We start from the raw sequence: 12,433 nt of genomic DNA, 5'->3' as shown, positions 1-12,433 counted from the left end.
TGGTTTGTCTTTTGTGCAGCTGTTTGAGCAATACAATGGTTGAAAAAGCTGTTTGTCATAAATGTGTCAGGGCAGTGGGTGCTTGAAAATGACTGAGCTAACAAGCCCACTAATGGGAATAGTGAGAAGGGCTCTGACTGTGCCTTTGCACCACAGAAACTGCTAAAACATGTCCAGGGTGTGTTCACAGTGCTGTGTGTCATTTCCAGGTGCTACTGGGGTTTCCACAGTCACTTCAGCCGAGAGGCAGAGCATTTGTACCACACCTTGGAGTCTTCCTATCAGAAGGCCCTGCAGTCACATTTGAAGAACTCTGACAGCATCGTATCCTTGCCACAGTCGGATCGCTCCTCCTCCAGCTCCCAGGAGAGTCTCAAGTAAGGCTTTCTGTGTCACTGCCTCTCCATTTAAACACTTGCTGACAGACAGCTCCATTGAATTGAAGGGAGCCGTCGCATTGCTTTGTCTCATCTGGGCATTATTTGGACTCTACACTTGGTTACTCCAAAATTTATTTATTTAAACACTGTATGAACAACAAAACCCTGTACTTTCTTTAAAATATAACTGTTATCTATAAATAAATAGATAGACTCCATAAATAATTTCCTAGGAGGCTATTTGTGCTCAGCAGATACTGCTAGTTATTCCTTTCAGGTGCTTAAGACAGTGCTTAGGTTGAAGCATTAATCTACAGGTGTAAGTCTGTCTCTTTCCAGACAAAAAAAAAAAAAAAGACTAAATTACTTAATTACTAAATTTCTTAATGCTTTTATAAATAATTTCATGATGGTGCTGTATTTGTTCTTAACCAACAAGCTTTGGTAGTTTATTCCTGCAAATAAATAATTTCCTATTACTGAATTGTGTACTGAGGGAACACAATTGTACTCCTGTTCATGACTGAAGTATAAGTTTTGTTTTAATAAGTGTTTGTATTGATTTCCAGCCGTCCACTGTCTGCCAAAAGAAGTCCTACTGGAAGTACAACATCAAGAGGTGAGAACAGGACCTGAAAAATGTGCTCAGATGTTGCTGAGGAAATGTGACATTGTGATATGCAAAAACCAACTTTGATCACTGTTTACTGCTCCCTGAAATGGCAGCTCAGGTTGTAGAAATTTTAATTACTTTTGGATTTTACACCATATTCTGTGCATCAGCTGCTGATAAAAAAAATGCCTTTAAAAGAAGTTAGTAAATCAATAATTTCTTACACCTGAAGGGAAGCCTAAAAAGCCTTGAAAATTGTAGCCAAGATATGTTTAGCTTTTGTAATAGCTTGAATAAGCTGCTGCTGATGCTAAGACATGCCTCTACATGGTTTAATAATGCCTTCAGTTTTACAGTGTTTGTTATTTATTCTCTGGTTTCAGCACTTACTGGAGATGTCTGCTGACAAATGCTACAGTGTTAAATTCCATCTCATTGCTAATCTGTTTTTCTTGTCAGATGGGATATTTAGGTACAGTTTTTCTGTCCTAAGAAAATGCATACAATGATCTAAATAATACATTTTAATATAGAATATAATAGCCAAAACTTCGTTGGTAGAAGATAAGCTGCCTTTTACACCTGACCAAGGTTGGGTTCTGGCTGGTTTGTCTGTAACTACACCCTACTGAGGCCTTTGATTCAAGGAGATGTTGTGTAACCTACTTGTCTGTGCACACAAATGCATGTTTGCTTGCAGCTCAGTAGTCAAGCTTCATGCTTAAGAGGGTGAGCATCAACAAGTGATGGGAACAACGATCCTCATGAGAAGATGAGGTGTTGGGAAGGAAGTTATTAGAACCTGGACTGAAGGACCTGCAGGTCTGTTTTGGCCAGCAACTCTCACAAGCCAGTGATGGGTACTGTGGTTGAACTTTCCCATCTAGATTCTGTTAGAAATTTCTTTTTACTGGCCTGACAGGCTTTTTTATCTTATCATTTAGGCTTTTAGAACTTGTTAAAGTTCTTAGAGGTAGCATCAGGGTAGCATTGATGAAATATCTTTGCAGACAGTGTGGGGAAGCCCACATTGCCCTGATAAAGCATTCTTAATTGAGGTATTTCAGTGCCAGCAGGGAGAGTTAAAAATAGTACTTTAAACTGCTTGTCAGGCTCTTTGAAGCACACAGCTCAAAAAATTAATCTTCTTTATTCTGGATCTCCCACTCCCATCTGCAGCATCTACAGTAAGTACAAAATCTGTGTCAACACCAGGATCTCTGCAGCGATCCCGCAGTGACGTCGATGTGAATGCAGCAGCTAGTGCCAAGTCAAAAGTGACGTCTTCTGGAGCATCCACCCCCTTCAGTTCTGCTGCAGCCTTGCCCCCAGGGTCATACGCATCACTAGGTAAATCTACATGTTCTACTCCTGCAGTTAGCGTTCCTTAGTAGCAGAAAGTGCCTCGCAGTTTTATTGGAATAATGAGCTCTGAGTAGAAGAACATACCTCTGAGATAAGTTACCAGCTCTCCAAGATCAGTGTGTGATCTCTTGCCCTTTGGGATTAAGGAAAATAAAACAAACAACAGAACTGACTTGAAGCAACAGTTTTAAATTGTGTAATAATCTGCGTCTCACTCCTCTTTCTGGGGAAAAGCAGAACATATTGTGGTTCTGGGATGTTGCTGAGGACAATGCTACTCAATTACTTTTGACATGTTCCCGTCTCTTTTCCTTCTTTTCCTTCCCTCCTTTCCTGAAACTGGTTTTCCATTGTTTTATGCTTTGAATAGTACATCTTAGTTGAGTTTGCTCCCTTTGTGTTTTGCAAAGGACAAAGATGGAGAAGCAAAGATGAGGTTGGCCTTGCCATGCCATCAGACAGGATATCAGTATCTGTTCCTTATGCTGACTCTTTGGATTATAGCCATGTGTCCCATTATTCCCTCAGAGCACTGTATATTGCCTTCAGGTGTCTCAGGCTTTCTTAAAGCAAACTTTGCTTTGGATCTTTCTCTCCTGGAGTTGCCATCGAAGGAGTCACAGAGGAGGAAATGCAAGGCAGTGATTGACACAGTGTTTGCTGAGCTTCATCTCAGTTGTGAGCAGAGCTGATCATCTGAGCTCGTTTCTCATTCTGCTGGTTTCACACTAATCTAATCCCAGACTTGTCATCAATTTACCTTTACAACGGGGAGGAAACTCAGGGGTCTGTGCTCTTGATTTAAGCTCTGTACATTGTCTTCACTGAGTTGGTTGAGGAGTTTATTCTTTTGATGTAGGGCATTTGCTCTTTAGCTTGTTAAAAAGTAAACGGCGAATTATGTAAGGATGGTTTTTATGGTTTCCTTTTTCAGACAGGTTTCTTTCATATCCGAAACGTTGGCTTGGATGTGTTGGTTGTATTCAGTTCAGAAGCTGGATTCTTACTCTGATTTAAATTGTTCATACTTGGTTCAAGATGCAAATGCATTGCAGTGGAAGCGTAATTACGGAATGTGAAGTTGATCACATGATGGTGGGCTTACAGATGCAGTCACATCCGAGTTGTGCTGCACTCTGACTAGAGTGACTAAACTGGCTTCCAACAGTCTTATGTCTTGAGGAGGAATGAAGAGGGAGGAAGTACCTACTTAAAGCTGACTTGGTCCTTGAAGCTTGGAGACTGAATCCCGTGTCAGTCTTGTTCTTTAACCAGGCTCTAGGAGAAAAGTAGCAAATTCACTCTTAAGTGATGCAAACATGGCTGCTCCTGAAGGATCCTGCTTCCTTTTTAGCCAGTAGGGATTTTTATCACCTGCACATTCCCATGAGAGAAATGGTGAGGCAAACAACGAAAATGGAGTTGAGCAAAGGTTGGTTGTTGCAGGAGGGAAAACCTGCAAGTGTTTTCTTCTGATACATCAAGGTTTGATTTGCTGCTTGGTCCAACTTTTTAAATTTCTTTAATTTTAATGTATTAATTTTTTTTGCATATTTATGTAGCTATTATATAGTGCCCACTTCTGTTGATGTTACTGATTTTTCCCTATTAACCCTGTCCTTACTTTTCTTTAATTTGCCTAAAGATGGTACTACCAGTAAAACTGAGGGTAAGCAGTCTCTCTGTGTAACTGAGGTGTGTCCACAGTCGTACCACCCTACCTGGTCTCTGTTCTCAAAGTGTTACCTGGTTCTCATCCATGTTCACTGGTGACCTGCATGAAATGTTGCATGGTTGTCCTGCTCATTTTGATGCCATGGGGTATTCCTCACTTTCTCTTTGAGCTCCTCCCTGCTAATAACCATTAGTCTGCTTTTATGACTCTGGTCACTAAGTTGTTATGTGGGTTTCTCTATTTAAAGCATTGCTTTTGGTTGAAGGTGACCTGTGTATAGACTAAAAAAACCCCAGCAAAACCAAAAAATCTCCCAAACAACACAAGGCTTGTGATTTGTTTTCTCCTTGATGGGTGAAGGTTTGCTGTGTTTTTCCATCCAAAGCTCAGGTCACAACTGCCAAATGCTTTCGGGAAGAGACCGGGCAGTGAGAGAATTGAATGAGATGATCACATGGCAGAAAAATGAGGACAGTAAACAATGATCTCTAGGGAAGGAATATTTAGTCAACCTCTTTAAACCTGACCTCTCTCTTTTTGTTGTTAACTGTCTGAGTGAGATGGCTTACACCAAAGACAGTTGGAGGAAAGGCTTTTTTTACTAGAACACTGAGCCTGCTACTTTGGGAAGGATCCCAGTCTGTTTTTCTGGCTCGTTGTCAAAACTTGTTCTTTATTTCTTCAGCAAAATAAATCACTGGGAAATCACTTTTTCTGAGGTAGACAGGAGTTGAAAATGAGGATGTTTTCTGCACAGAATGAAGATACCACACTCTCCTTTTTTTCCCAGTGCAAGTCTCTTTTCAAGGGATCTATTACTGTCTTGTGGGACTGTGCTTGTATCTTTGATGGCTGCTTGTATTTGGATGTGGTGGTCTGAGAAGTGCCACTGTGCTGTTGTGACATCTGTGTTATTTTCCTTACTGTTAGTGATGCATTGATTTATTATTTGGAGGAAAAGGTCTGTACCATTTTTGGAAATGGTACTTAGTGTTGAGAGATGAGCTGACCTCTGCATCTTGAGCTGGAAGTATTTGTATTTTGTGATCTGTCAGTGATAAGGAATATGAAGTTATCCTGGGACCTCTATTTCTAAATCAGTCATGAGATGGATAAAAATCCCAAGTTACTGTAATAACTGATGTTCTTTCTTCTCCTTTTTTTTTAAAGTTGTTGACCCTTTTCTCTTCTTTCTTTCTCAAACCTATCTATTTTTGGCTTACATTTGAAATGTTGAAGGTTAAATGTTTTATATGAAATACCAACTGCGGCTTTCAATCCTCTCCTTGGCTATAATAATGTTTGCAGAAGCCTGTTAAAACAGCTGTCCTGTGGAATACCTCTATTTTTAGTTTATTAAATACTTTATTGTCATGATGCAAATGGGGAGGGGGTTTATTTGGTTACTGTTTTCAATTCAGTTACATTAGGAGCAGATTTGATTTGGTAAAAATGTGTAATAGAAATGAGCCAGTTGCTTGGGGCAGGGAAGATTGAGATGAACTTTCAGAAATTGAGTTTGCTATCCTCTAAGTTTTAAATACCAAGTCTTATGCCTTCTTTTTGCTGTAGGATTCTCTGTTTTTTGAGGAGGAGGGTCAGGGAGAATTAAAACTGCACAGTACACTGTAGCCAGAGTACTTTAAGAATGAGTTTAATCGCTATTTGAAACTCTTCATCTTTTTCCTTTGAGATAGTTCAGGGAAAAAACCCTTTTTTTCAGGTTTGTGTCCTTCACTGAATAATGAAGCTGAGTAAGGTCTTCTGCCAACTCCATGATCTTGCAGATTGTGTCAGGAACTATAGGGAGGATAAACTTTGTATTCTTGACAGAAATGTAAAAATTAAGAGGATGGGGGTAGAGAAAAACATCCTTTTGCTCTGGAAACAGAAGGAAACAGAATATAAGGCAGAAATTTAATCTACAGTTGTGTTCCTGTGGTTTGTTTTGGTTTTTTTACAGGTCACCAGTAAGTAATTTAAAAGAAAATTCCAGTGTTTTTTTGTGTGGTTCAGCTTGACATTAAATCTGCAGTCTGGTTCCCATCATGGCTTTCTGTAGCTACATTGTAAAATTCTGCTCATTCCCCTCAGCTGGGAGCCAGCATTGTGTGCACTTGGCAGTTCCCATCTGCTTTGCCCTTGGTTCTCCTCATGGTTTGGTTTGGAGTCAGGCAGCTCAAACAAAGGAGCAAGACAAAGTAGGTGATGCCATTGGCAAGAATGCTGGCTAAGAGCTGAGTATTAGTCCTTTGGTTTTAAGTTGTGACATCCCAACAATTGGCAAATGCTGTAGCAGTGCACTTCCTTATGGAAAGGTAGGTGAGTCTGTATACCAGTGAGGTTTGTGCAGGTCTTCATGCAGTGCACAGATGTGCCTTGATTACCCAGATCCTTCATGTATGGGGATCTTTTGAACTGCTTTAAGGGCTTTATGCACAGAAAGCTCAAAAGAGATAAACCTTTACAGTCTTGATCTTCACAGCTAGTGCTAGGGAGGTGGCACTTGTGCTGTGTTTGTTATACCTGATTAAAAGGAAACCTTAAAAAAGTTTCTGCTTATTTTATCATGAAACAGCTTTTCAAGGAATATTTTAAAAGGGTGCATAATGCTGACTTTCATTAATTAGAATGGTTCAGAACATTTGTGTTACCTTTTTTTCAAGGCAAACATAAAGTGAAGCCCTTCAGACAAAGTCTTTCTCCAAAAGGGATCTGTGACTGGCAAACTCAAAACAAAATCAACAGTTTGCAGTCAGTGGCACAATTTTTAAATGGTTTTTATTATTCACCAGAAGGGCAATAAAATGGGGTTTGTTACAGTTTTCAGATAACTTAGGCTCAGGTGGACACCTTGAGTGCATTATCTAAGACTTTGGGAGTAATACAAGTTTAAAGAAATCACCATTCCTGTGTTCTTCTCTGCATTAAAGCACTTCCTTGTCCTTAAGGGTGAGGCTTAATTCAAAGTCATGTTTGACAGTGGTATCTTACACAGAACTGCTCAGGTAGTAGGTTTCTTACTTTTCTTGCTCCATCCCTTTGCAAGTGCTGAGTTGATTTGGCTGTGTTTATTTGTGTAGGGCAAAGTGGAGTTTTCATTGAGCCCTGTGAGTTTTCATTGAGCCCTGTGCTTTGGAGGGAGATGCCATGTAAAACCCAGAGGCAGCACAGCCTGATGGTTTCCGTAAGGATCAGGTGCCTCAGGGAAAAATCGTGGTCCAGAGTCATGTTGGAGAAGTGCTAAATGTGCATGGAAACCATTCTGATGGAGGTTGTAAAAGGTTTATTAAATATTATCTATAAGTCATGCTTTTTAATTGATCTCTGTGTGTCTCCCATGTCCATATGTTATTTAGCAGGCATACAACTAGGGCTAGAGGCTCTTTCAGGAATGTTTTTCTCCAAGTGGGGCAAAAACGCTGGTGCTGGGTAACCTAAATGCATTAACCTGATCCCTGGAGAGACCATCGTCATCCCAGTACATCCATGTGTAACTTGTGTGGTTGTAGGTGTCCCTATTCACAGCATGGAATTGATTAAAGTGAGTTGTGGAGCTGCTGCATGCCATTTCTAGACTATTTGAAAACCATTTTCTTCAGACTGACTGTCATAGAAAACCTGTGATTGTTCTGAGCACTGGGGATGGGGATGCTGCAGTATCCACCCAGAGGGCTCAACCTGCCAGGTGAAGTCTCTTGTAAAGCACAGATGTTATCGTAGAATCTTCCTTAATTTTTTCCTTTTCTTAAAAGAAAAAACCCCAAAAACCAAAACAACCTTTCTAGGTTTAGGCATTTGTTAGACATTTCAGGGTTGATTCTGAACCATTGTTGTAAAAATGACAGTAACTGTAAAAAATAAAACCAAAACCTCCTAAAAATCCAGAAATGGTTTCTTAACACAATGCATTTATATGGAGTCTTTCAAAATCTTTTCTGTACCAACAACACTGTGTCACATGTCAAATTTAGATCAAAGGCTTTTTATGGAAATACTTTCATAGTTTTTGGAAACTAGTTGGGGCAGTCTTTATCTGTTCCTTTGCTGTGCTGTTGTTGTTAGGATGCAGCAATGCTTTTAAAAGCAGCAGAAAAATAATGGTTATGAAATATGGATTGCTACATCTGTAGTTGGAGCTAGATATGGAGACAAATCCATTTGAAAGCAAAGAAGTTTTGGGAGGGGAGGTGTTTACTTGAATTAAAGAGCAACAAAAAAGTCTAAATAACTTATTTGATTTTTTTTTTCCAGTCCTGCTTGATGTTAGTTTTTCTGTCTGGGTTAGAGTGCTAGAGCTAAAGCCACACACATAGTCCTATGTGCAAATAACTCATGGATGTGAGTGCAGACTCTTGCTTGCAAATAAAATTCCTGGGGGAGTGTAGAAGACACATGTGTTGTACGGATTAGCTACTATATATGTGTGCTGTACTTGGTATAATATATATTATAATATATATTAAAAATCTATTTGCACAATGCAAGTCCAGTGTAGTGTTCAAATGCTTGTCAGCATTTTTTAAAGGATGAGAAAATCTGTATCAGTGTTAGGACTCTGTTCCTCCTGTGGAAGAACAACTTCTCTGACACTGTTCGTTCTGACACCCAATGGGCCTAAATCAGTGTGCAAATGTGCCAGTCCAAAAGGAAACAGAATTTTGTTCCTGGGCATGCATGCATTCATTCATTCATTCATAAACTGCTGAAGTTGGTAGGAATCTGTCCACCAGACCTCAGGGGTTTCAAAGTAGGGCTGAGTTCTCTTTGTCGAATCCTGCTGATAATCACATGTTAATTGAGTTTGCATTAGTTCTGTTTTATTTTTTAAAACCTCTAGGATTGGTTTCAGATGGTAATCTCAATTTCACTTTATGTATTATTTTAGGCTTTGTATTTCTTAAGTTGGAAAAGTCACATATCCCAGTTTTCCCTTTTTCAGTCACCTACTGATGAAGATGCAAGAAAGAAAAAACAAACAAACAAAAGAAACTTTTGTAGATGCAGAAAATCCAGAAAGTTTTGAGGATCTTAAGTGGCCTTTGAGTAAGAGGAGGAGACCTCAGTCCCTTCTTACCCATTCTTGGTCCATGCTCATCACTAAATGTGTCTTCCAGTACTGCCTGTTACTGTGTGTAGTGTTAAATTTCAGTTTGATTGCCCCCTAGGACTTCCTGCAATGCCAAGGCCTCCCATTGGCCTTCTGGATGGATGTAAATGAATTCCATTACTGGTTCCCAAGACTGGTCAGGTTTAAATTCTTGTCTTACTGTGATACCTTTGTGATAGAAATGAAGGGAAGCCTTGAGGCTTCTGAGAGGAGCGCGATGTCTGCCTGCCTCCTTCCCTGTGCCTGCCTGCCTTGGAGCCTGTGTGGGGCTTTGGGTCCACACCTCAGTAACAAGTGTCAGAGTGGCTCTGCTCACCTGTGTGTAGCTGTGCCAAACTTGTATGGGGTGGGATCTGGCTGGCAGAGAGCTCCAGATCTGCCTCTGGTGGTACCTCAGGCTTTGTAAGGGGCAGGAATGCCCTAGAGCAGAGCATTCTGAAGCCTTGCTGGTGGCAAAGACTTCAGCAGCCAGTTTTATGGCTGTTGGACCCACATGGGTGTGCTCAGAGCTTGTTCAGTTGAGCCAGTGGTTAAAAAGTTTTGTTTGTGTTTTCCCAGTTTTATGCTGATGATTCCTTCCGTGTCTCATCTGTAAACAATTGTTTGAATGTACATACCTGTACTTTGCCTACTGAACTGTTTTAAAACCAGGCGCTGGTGGAGAGGTTTGAAGTAGAAGTGAGCCATCTTGTAGGCTTTTTCCCTTGCAAACAAATTTACCCTTTCTTCTCAAAGTTAGGCATCTCCTTGTCACTTTGTGTCTAGCAGAAGCTTTCAGACTGTGTTATGAATAATTTTGAGAGCTCAGAGGAAGAACATAGCACCCAATCGCTCTATCTGGGCTGCTTGCCATTGTCTTGTCCTGCATGTGTGCCTTATGTGAAATGGATTTTTTGGGTGGGAAGTGTGTGTCTCCCTGTTTGTATTTCTCTGTATGCTTATGGTGGAGACAGAGGGCAGGAGATGAGTATCTATAACCAGTGGGTGCAGTTGTCTAGACTTCTCTTACCTGCTTTGAGTTTTTTCCTTTCATTATTGTGCCTGAAACTTTAAGTCATCCTCTGAATGCAGGATAGCACTGGCATGAGTCCTGAGAAAAAAGCTTCAGATTTGGCTTAGAACTGATGTGTTGAAAAGTATTGATGGAGGCTTTCTTTGTGTTACTCTTAATTATCATTTCTTTCCCATTAACTAGAGACAGATAATTGAAGCTTAGCACTGGAAAGAACATTCTGTAGGAAACTGCTCTGCCCCAGGAATGGGATGAACCGATGACCCTGTAAGCTTTCCTAGCTCAAATTTCTGTGGCTTTTCCATGAGGAAAGGACAGAACAAGGACTGAGAACACTTTGAGACTTTATATCCTTTCTCTGCTTAAATAAAGAAAAGGCACACTGTTTTTCTCAACTCTGATGATGTTAAATAGGGCTCTCCATTACAAGTAAAGTTGCCCTGATCTCTGGATAAATATAAGGGACCTGTAAACAGCAGGGAAAATTCAATGAGCCTGAAATAAAAGTGTGATCAGACTGTGTTGACAGACTGTCACAGGAGTGTATGCCAGCCTGTGCAGGTGGAGCAGGATATAAAGCACCAGCCAGCTAGATGGAAATCCCAACAATGGAATTTGGGAGGGCATCTATCACACCTGTCTCTGAAAGGGTGATCACCTTGTCAGAAAGTAATAATTTGATAAAGGAAGCTGCATTTAGGAGACTTGAAATTTTTTGTTGTTGATGCTTTTTAAAGAAGCTACTGTAGAACAGGAGCAAAGGCTATAGAGAGGTAGTATTTTTAAACTAAACTGGCTGGTATTTTTAAATTAAACTTTGCTACAGAAAGCAAAGAAATTTTTGGGCTATGGACTGTGGCTATTTCCACTCCCTCCCCTGCATCTCAGCCAGCCTAATAAAAGGTGTTGCCTCTCCCAGTAAATCTCTTTTGTACCGTGGGTAATTGTGTGTATAGTTTGTTAGATGCTACTGCTGCCTTTGTAAGAAACTTATTAACAGTCTGATTGTCTTTGCATTGCTGCAGGTCGGATTCGCACCAGGAGACAGAGCTCTGGCAGTGCCACAAGTGTCACCTCAACGCCTGCTGATACTCGGGGCCGCAGCCGGGCTAAAGTGGTTTCACAGTCCCAGCGTAAGAATTGCTTTATTCCTGGGGGAGCAGAGCAAAGAATTGATAATGTGTTTCTCTTGAGTTGAAGTAGCACCATCAGAGAGTTGGGCTCACTTTGGATGTGTAATAAAACAGATCCCTACCTAGCCAGTGTGTGCTCCTACTGACAAACAGGGCCCCAAATCTAAGTGCTTAGCTGCAGCCTTTTTTCTACCAGTTGTGCAGCAGAATTTCATGTCACTGTGATGTGTAGCTCTAAATAGCTGGCACTGTGTCTTGCTGAGACACCCCCTGTGCCTGTAGCTGACTGCTTGCCCTGCCAAGCCTCTCCTCTGCTTATGTGACTCTATTTCTGTATGTGTGAACACGTGAGCTGTCTAAAATTAATGGGGTTTGGCATCAGTTGAAAATAGGACATTACCTATTTTGTGTAGATAGGAGAAAAAGGGTTCTGCTTTGATTCACATGACACATCTGCGCTCTCTGGCTTCCTGGCAAGGCATGGTGTTCTCAGCCTCACATATGGTGCTGCTGCACATTTGTCATGTGTATCTGAGGAGAATTTTGTCACTCAGACTTGTAAAAGGAACTGGAGGCAAGGAGAAACTCCTTGTTGTGAGGACCTTCAGCCTTGTGAATAGGAGACTGGGTTTGTGGAAGGACCTGTCTGTTCTGAGGAGTTGTCTTGCTTTGTACGCCTATTTGAAAGCCCTTCTCTGTTCATTCTTTCATTGCTTTGCTCTGTCATGCTGGAGAGATGAAAAAGCAGTCTATAGCCTTGTCTTAGACTGGGAGAACTGCAGAAAGACATAGTCTATTGAGCATGGGGTCAAATTGGAATCTTTACACTGAGGTACAGATATATTTGGGCTTTGGGATGCTAATATAAATTGATTTCTTCAGTGTTTAACCTAGAACTGATCCAAAGCCAGAAGTGTCCTTTTTTCCCTAAAGTTGGTGGTGAAAAATGGTCAGACCAGATGAGACATGTCTCAGAAGTATTTAAAAAATAATTATTCTTTAAAGGTTTCAAAGATTATAGACGTAATTTTTCTATAGAATGCCTTAGGAAGACTTAGGATGGTCATGTCTGGACCTGCTGCCTTGGTCTAGTTAGCTGAGTTTCCAGCCTAGCCCAACCATATGTGATCTTTATCTTTAAACCA

The 12,433-nt window shown here is 40.7% G+C and overlaps 1 protein-coding gene across 31 annotated transcripts in view; it reads left to right on the top strand.

Annotated features, from left to right (window-relative positions):
• CLASP1 (cytoplasmic linker associated protein 1) overlaps positions 1 to 12,433 on the top strand; it is a 170,290-nt gene that overhangs the window by 88,202 nt on the left and 69,655 nt on the right. For 21 of the 31 annotated variants that reach the window (XM_033065127.1, XM_033065098.1, XM_033065121.1 and 18 more), the window contains 5 exons: positions 210 to 377; positions 950 to 999; positions 2,173 to 2,343; positions 4,004 to 4,027; positions 11,181 to 11,288. In XM_033065127.1, coding sequence (XP_032921018.1) covers positions 210 to 377; positions 950 to 999; positions 2,173 to 2,343; positions 4,004 to 4,027; positions 11,181 to 11,288 — 521 coding nt within the window. The remainder of the gene's footprint in view (positions 1 to 209; positions 378 to 949; positions 1,000 to 2,172; positions 2,344 to 4,003; positions 4,028 to 11,180; positions 11,289 to 12,433) is intronic. The other 10 variants (XM_033065122.1, XM_033065120.1, XM_033065119.1 and 7 more) reach the window with 2 other exon arrangements.

This window comes from Catharus ustulatus, chromosome 7, assembly GCF_009819885.2.
Source record: "Catharus ustulatus isolate bCatUst1 chromosome 7, bCatUst1.pri.v2, whole genome shotgun sequence".
NCBI lineage: Eukaryota > Metazoa > Chordata > Aves > Passeriformes > Turdidae > Catharus > Catharus ustulatus.
Note: the sequence above shows the minus strand (reverse complement) of the source record. Positions and strands in the feature narration are given on the sequence as shown.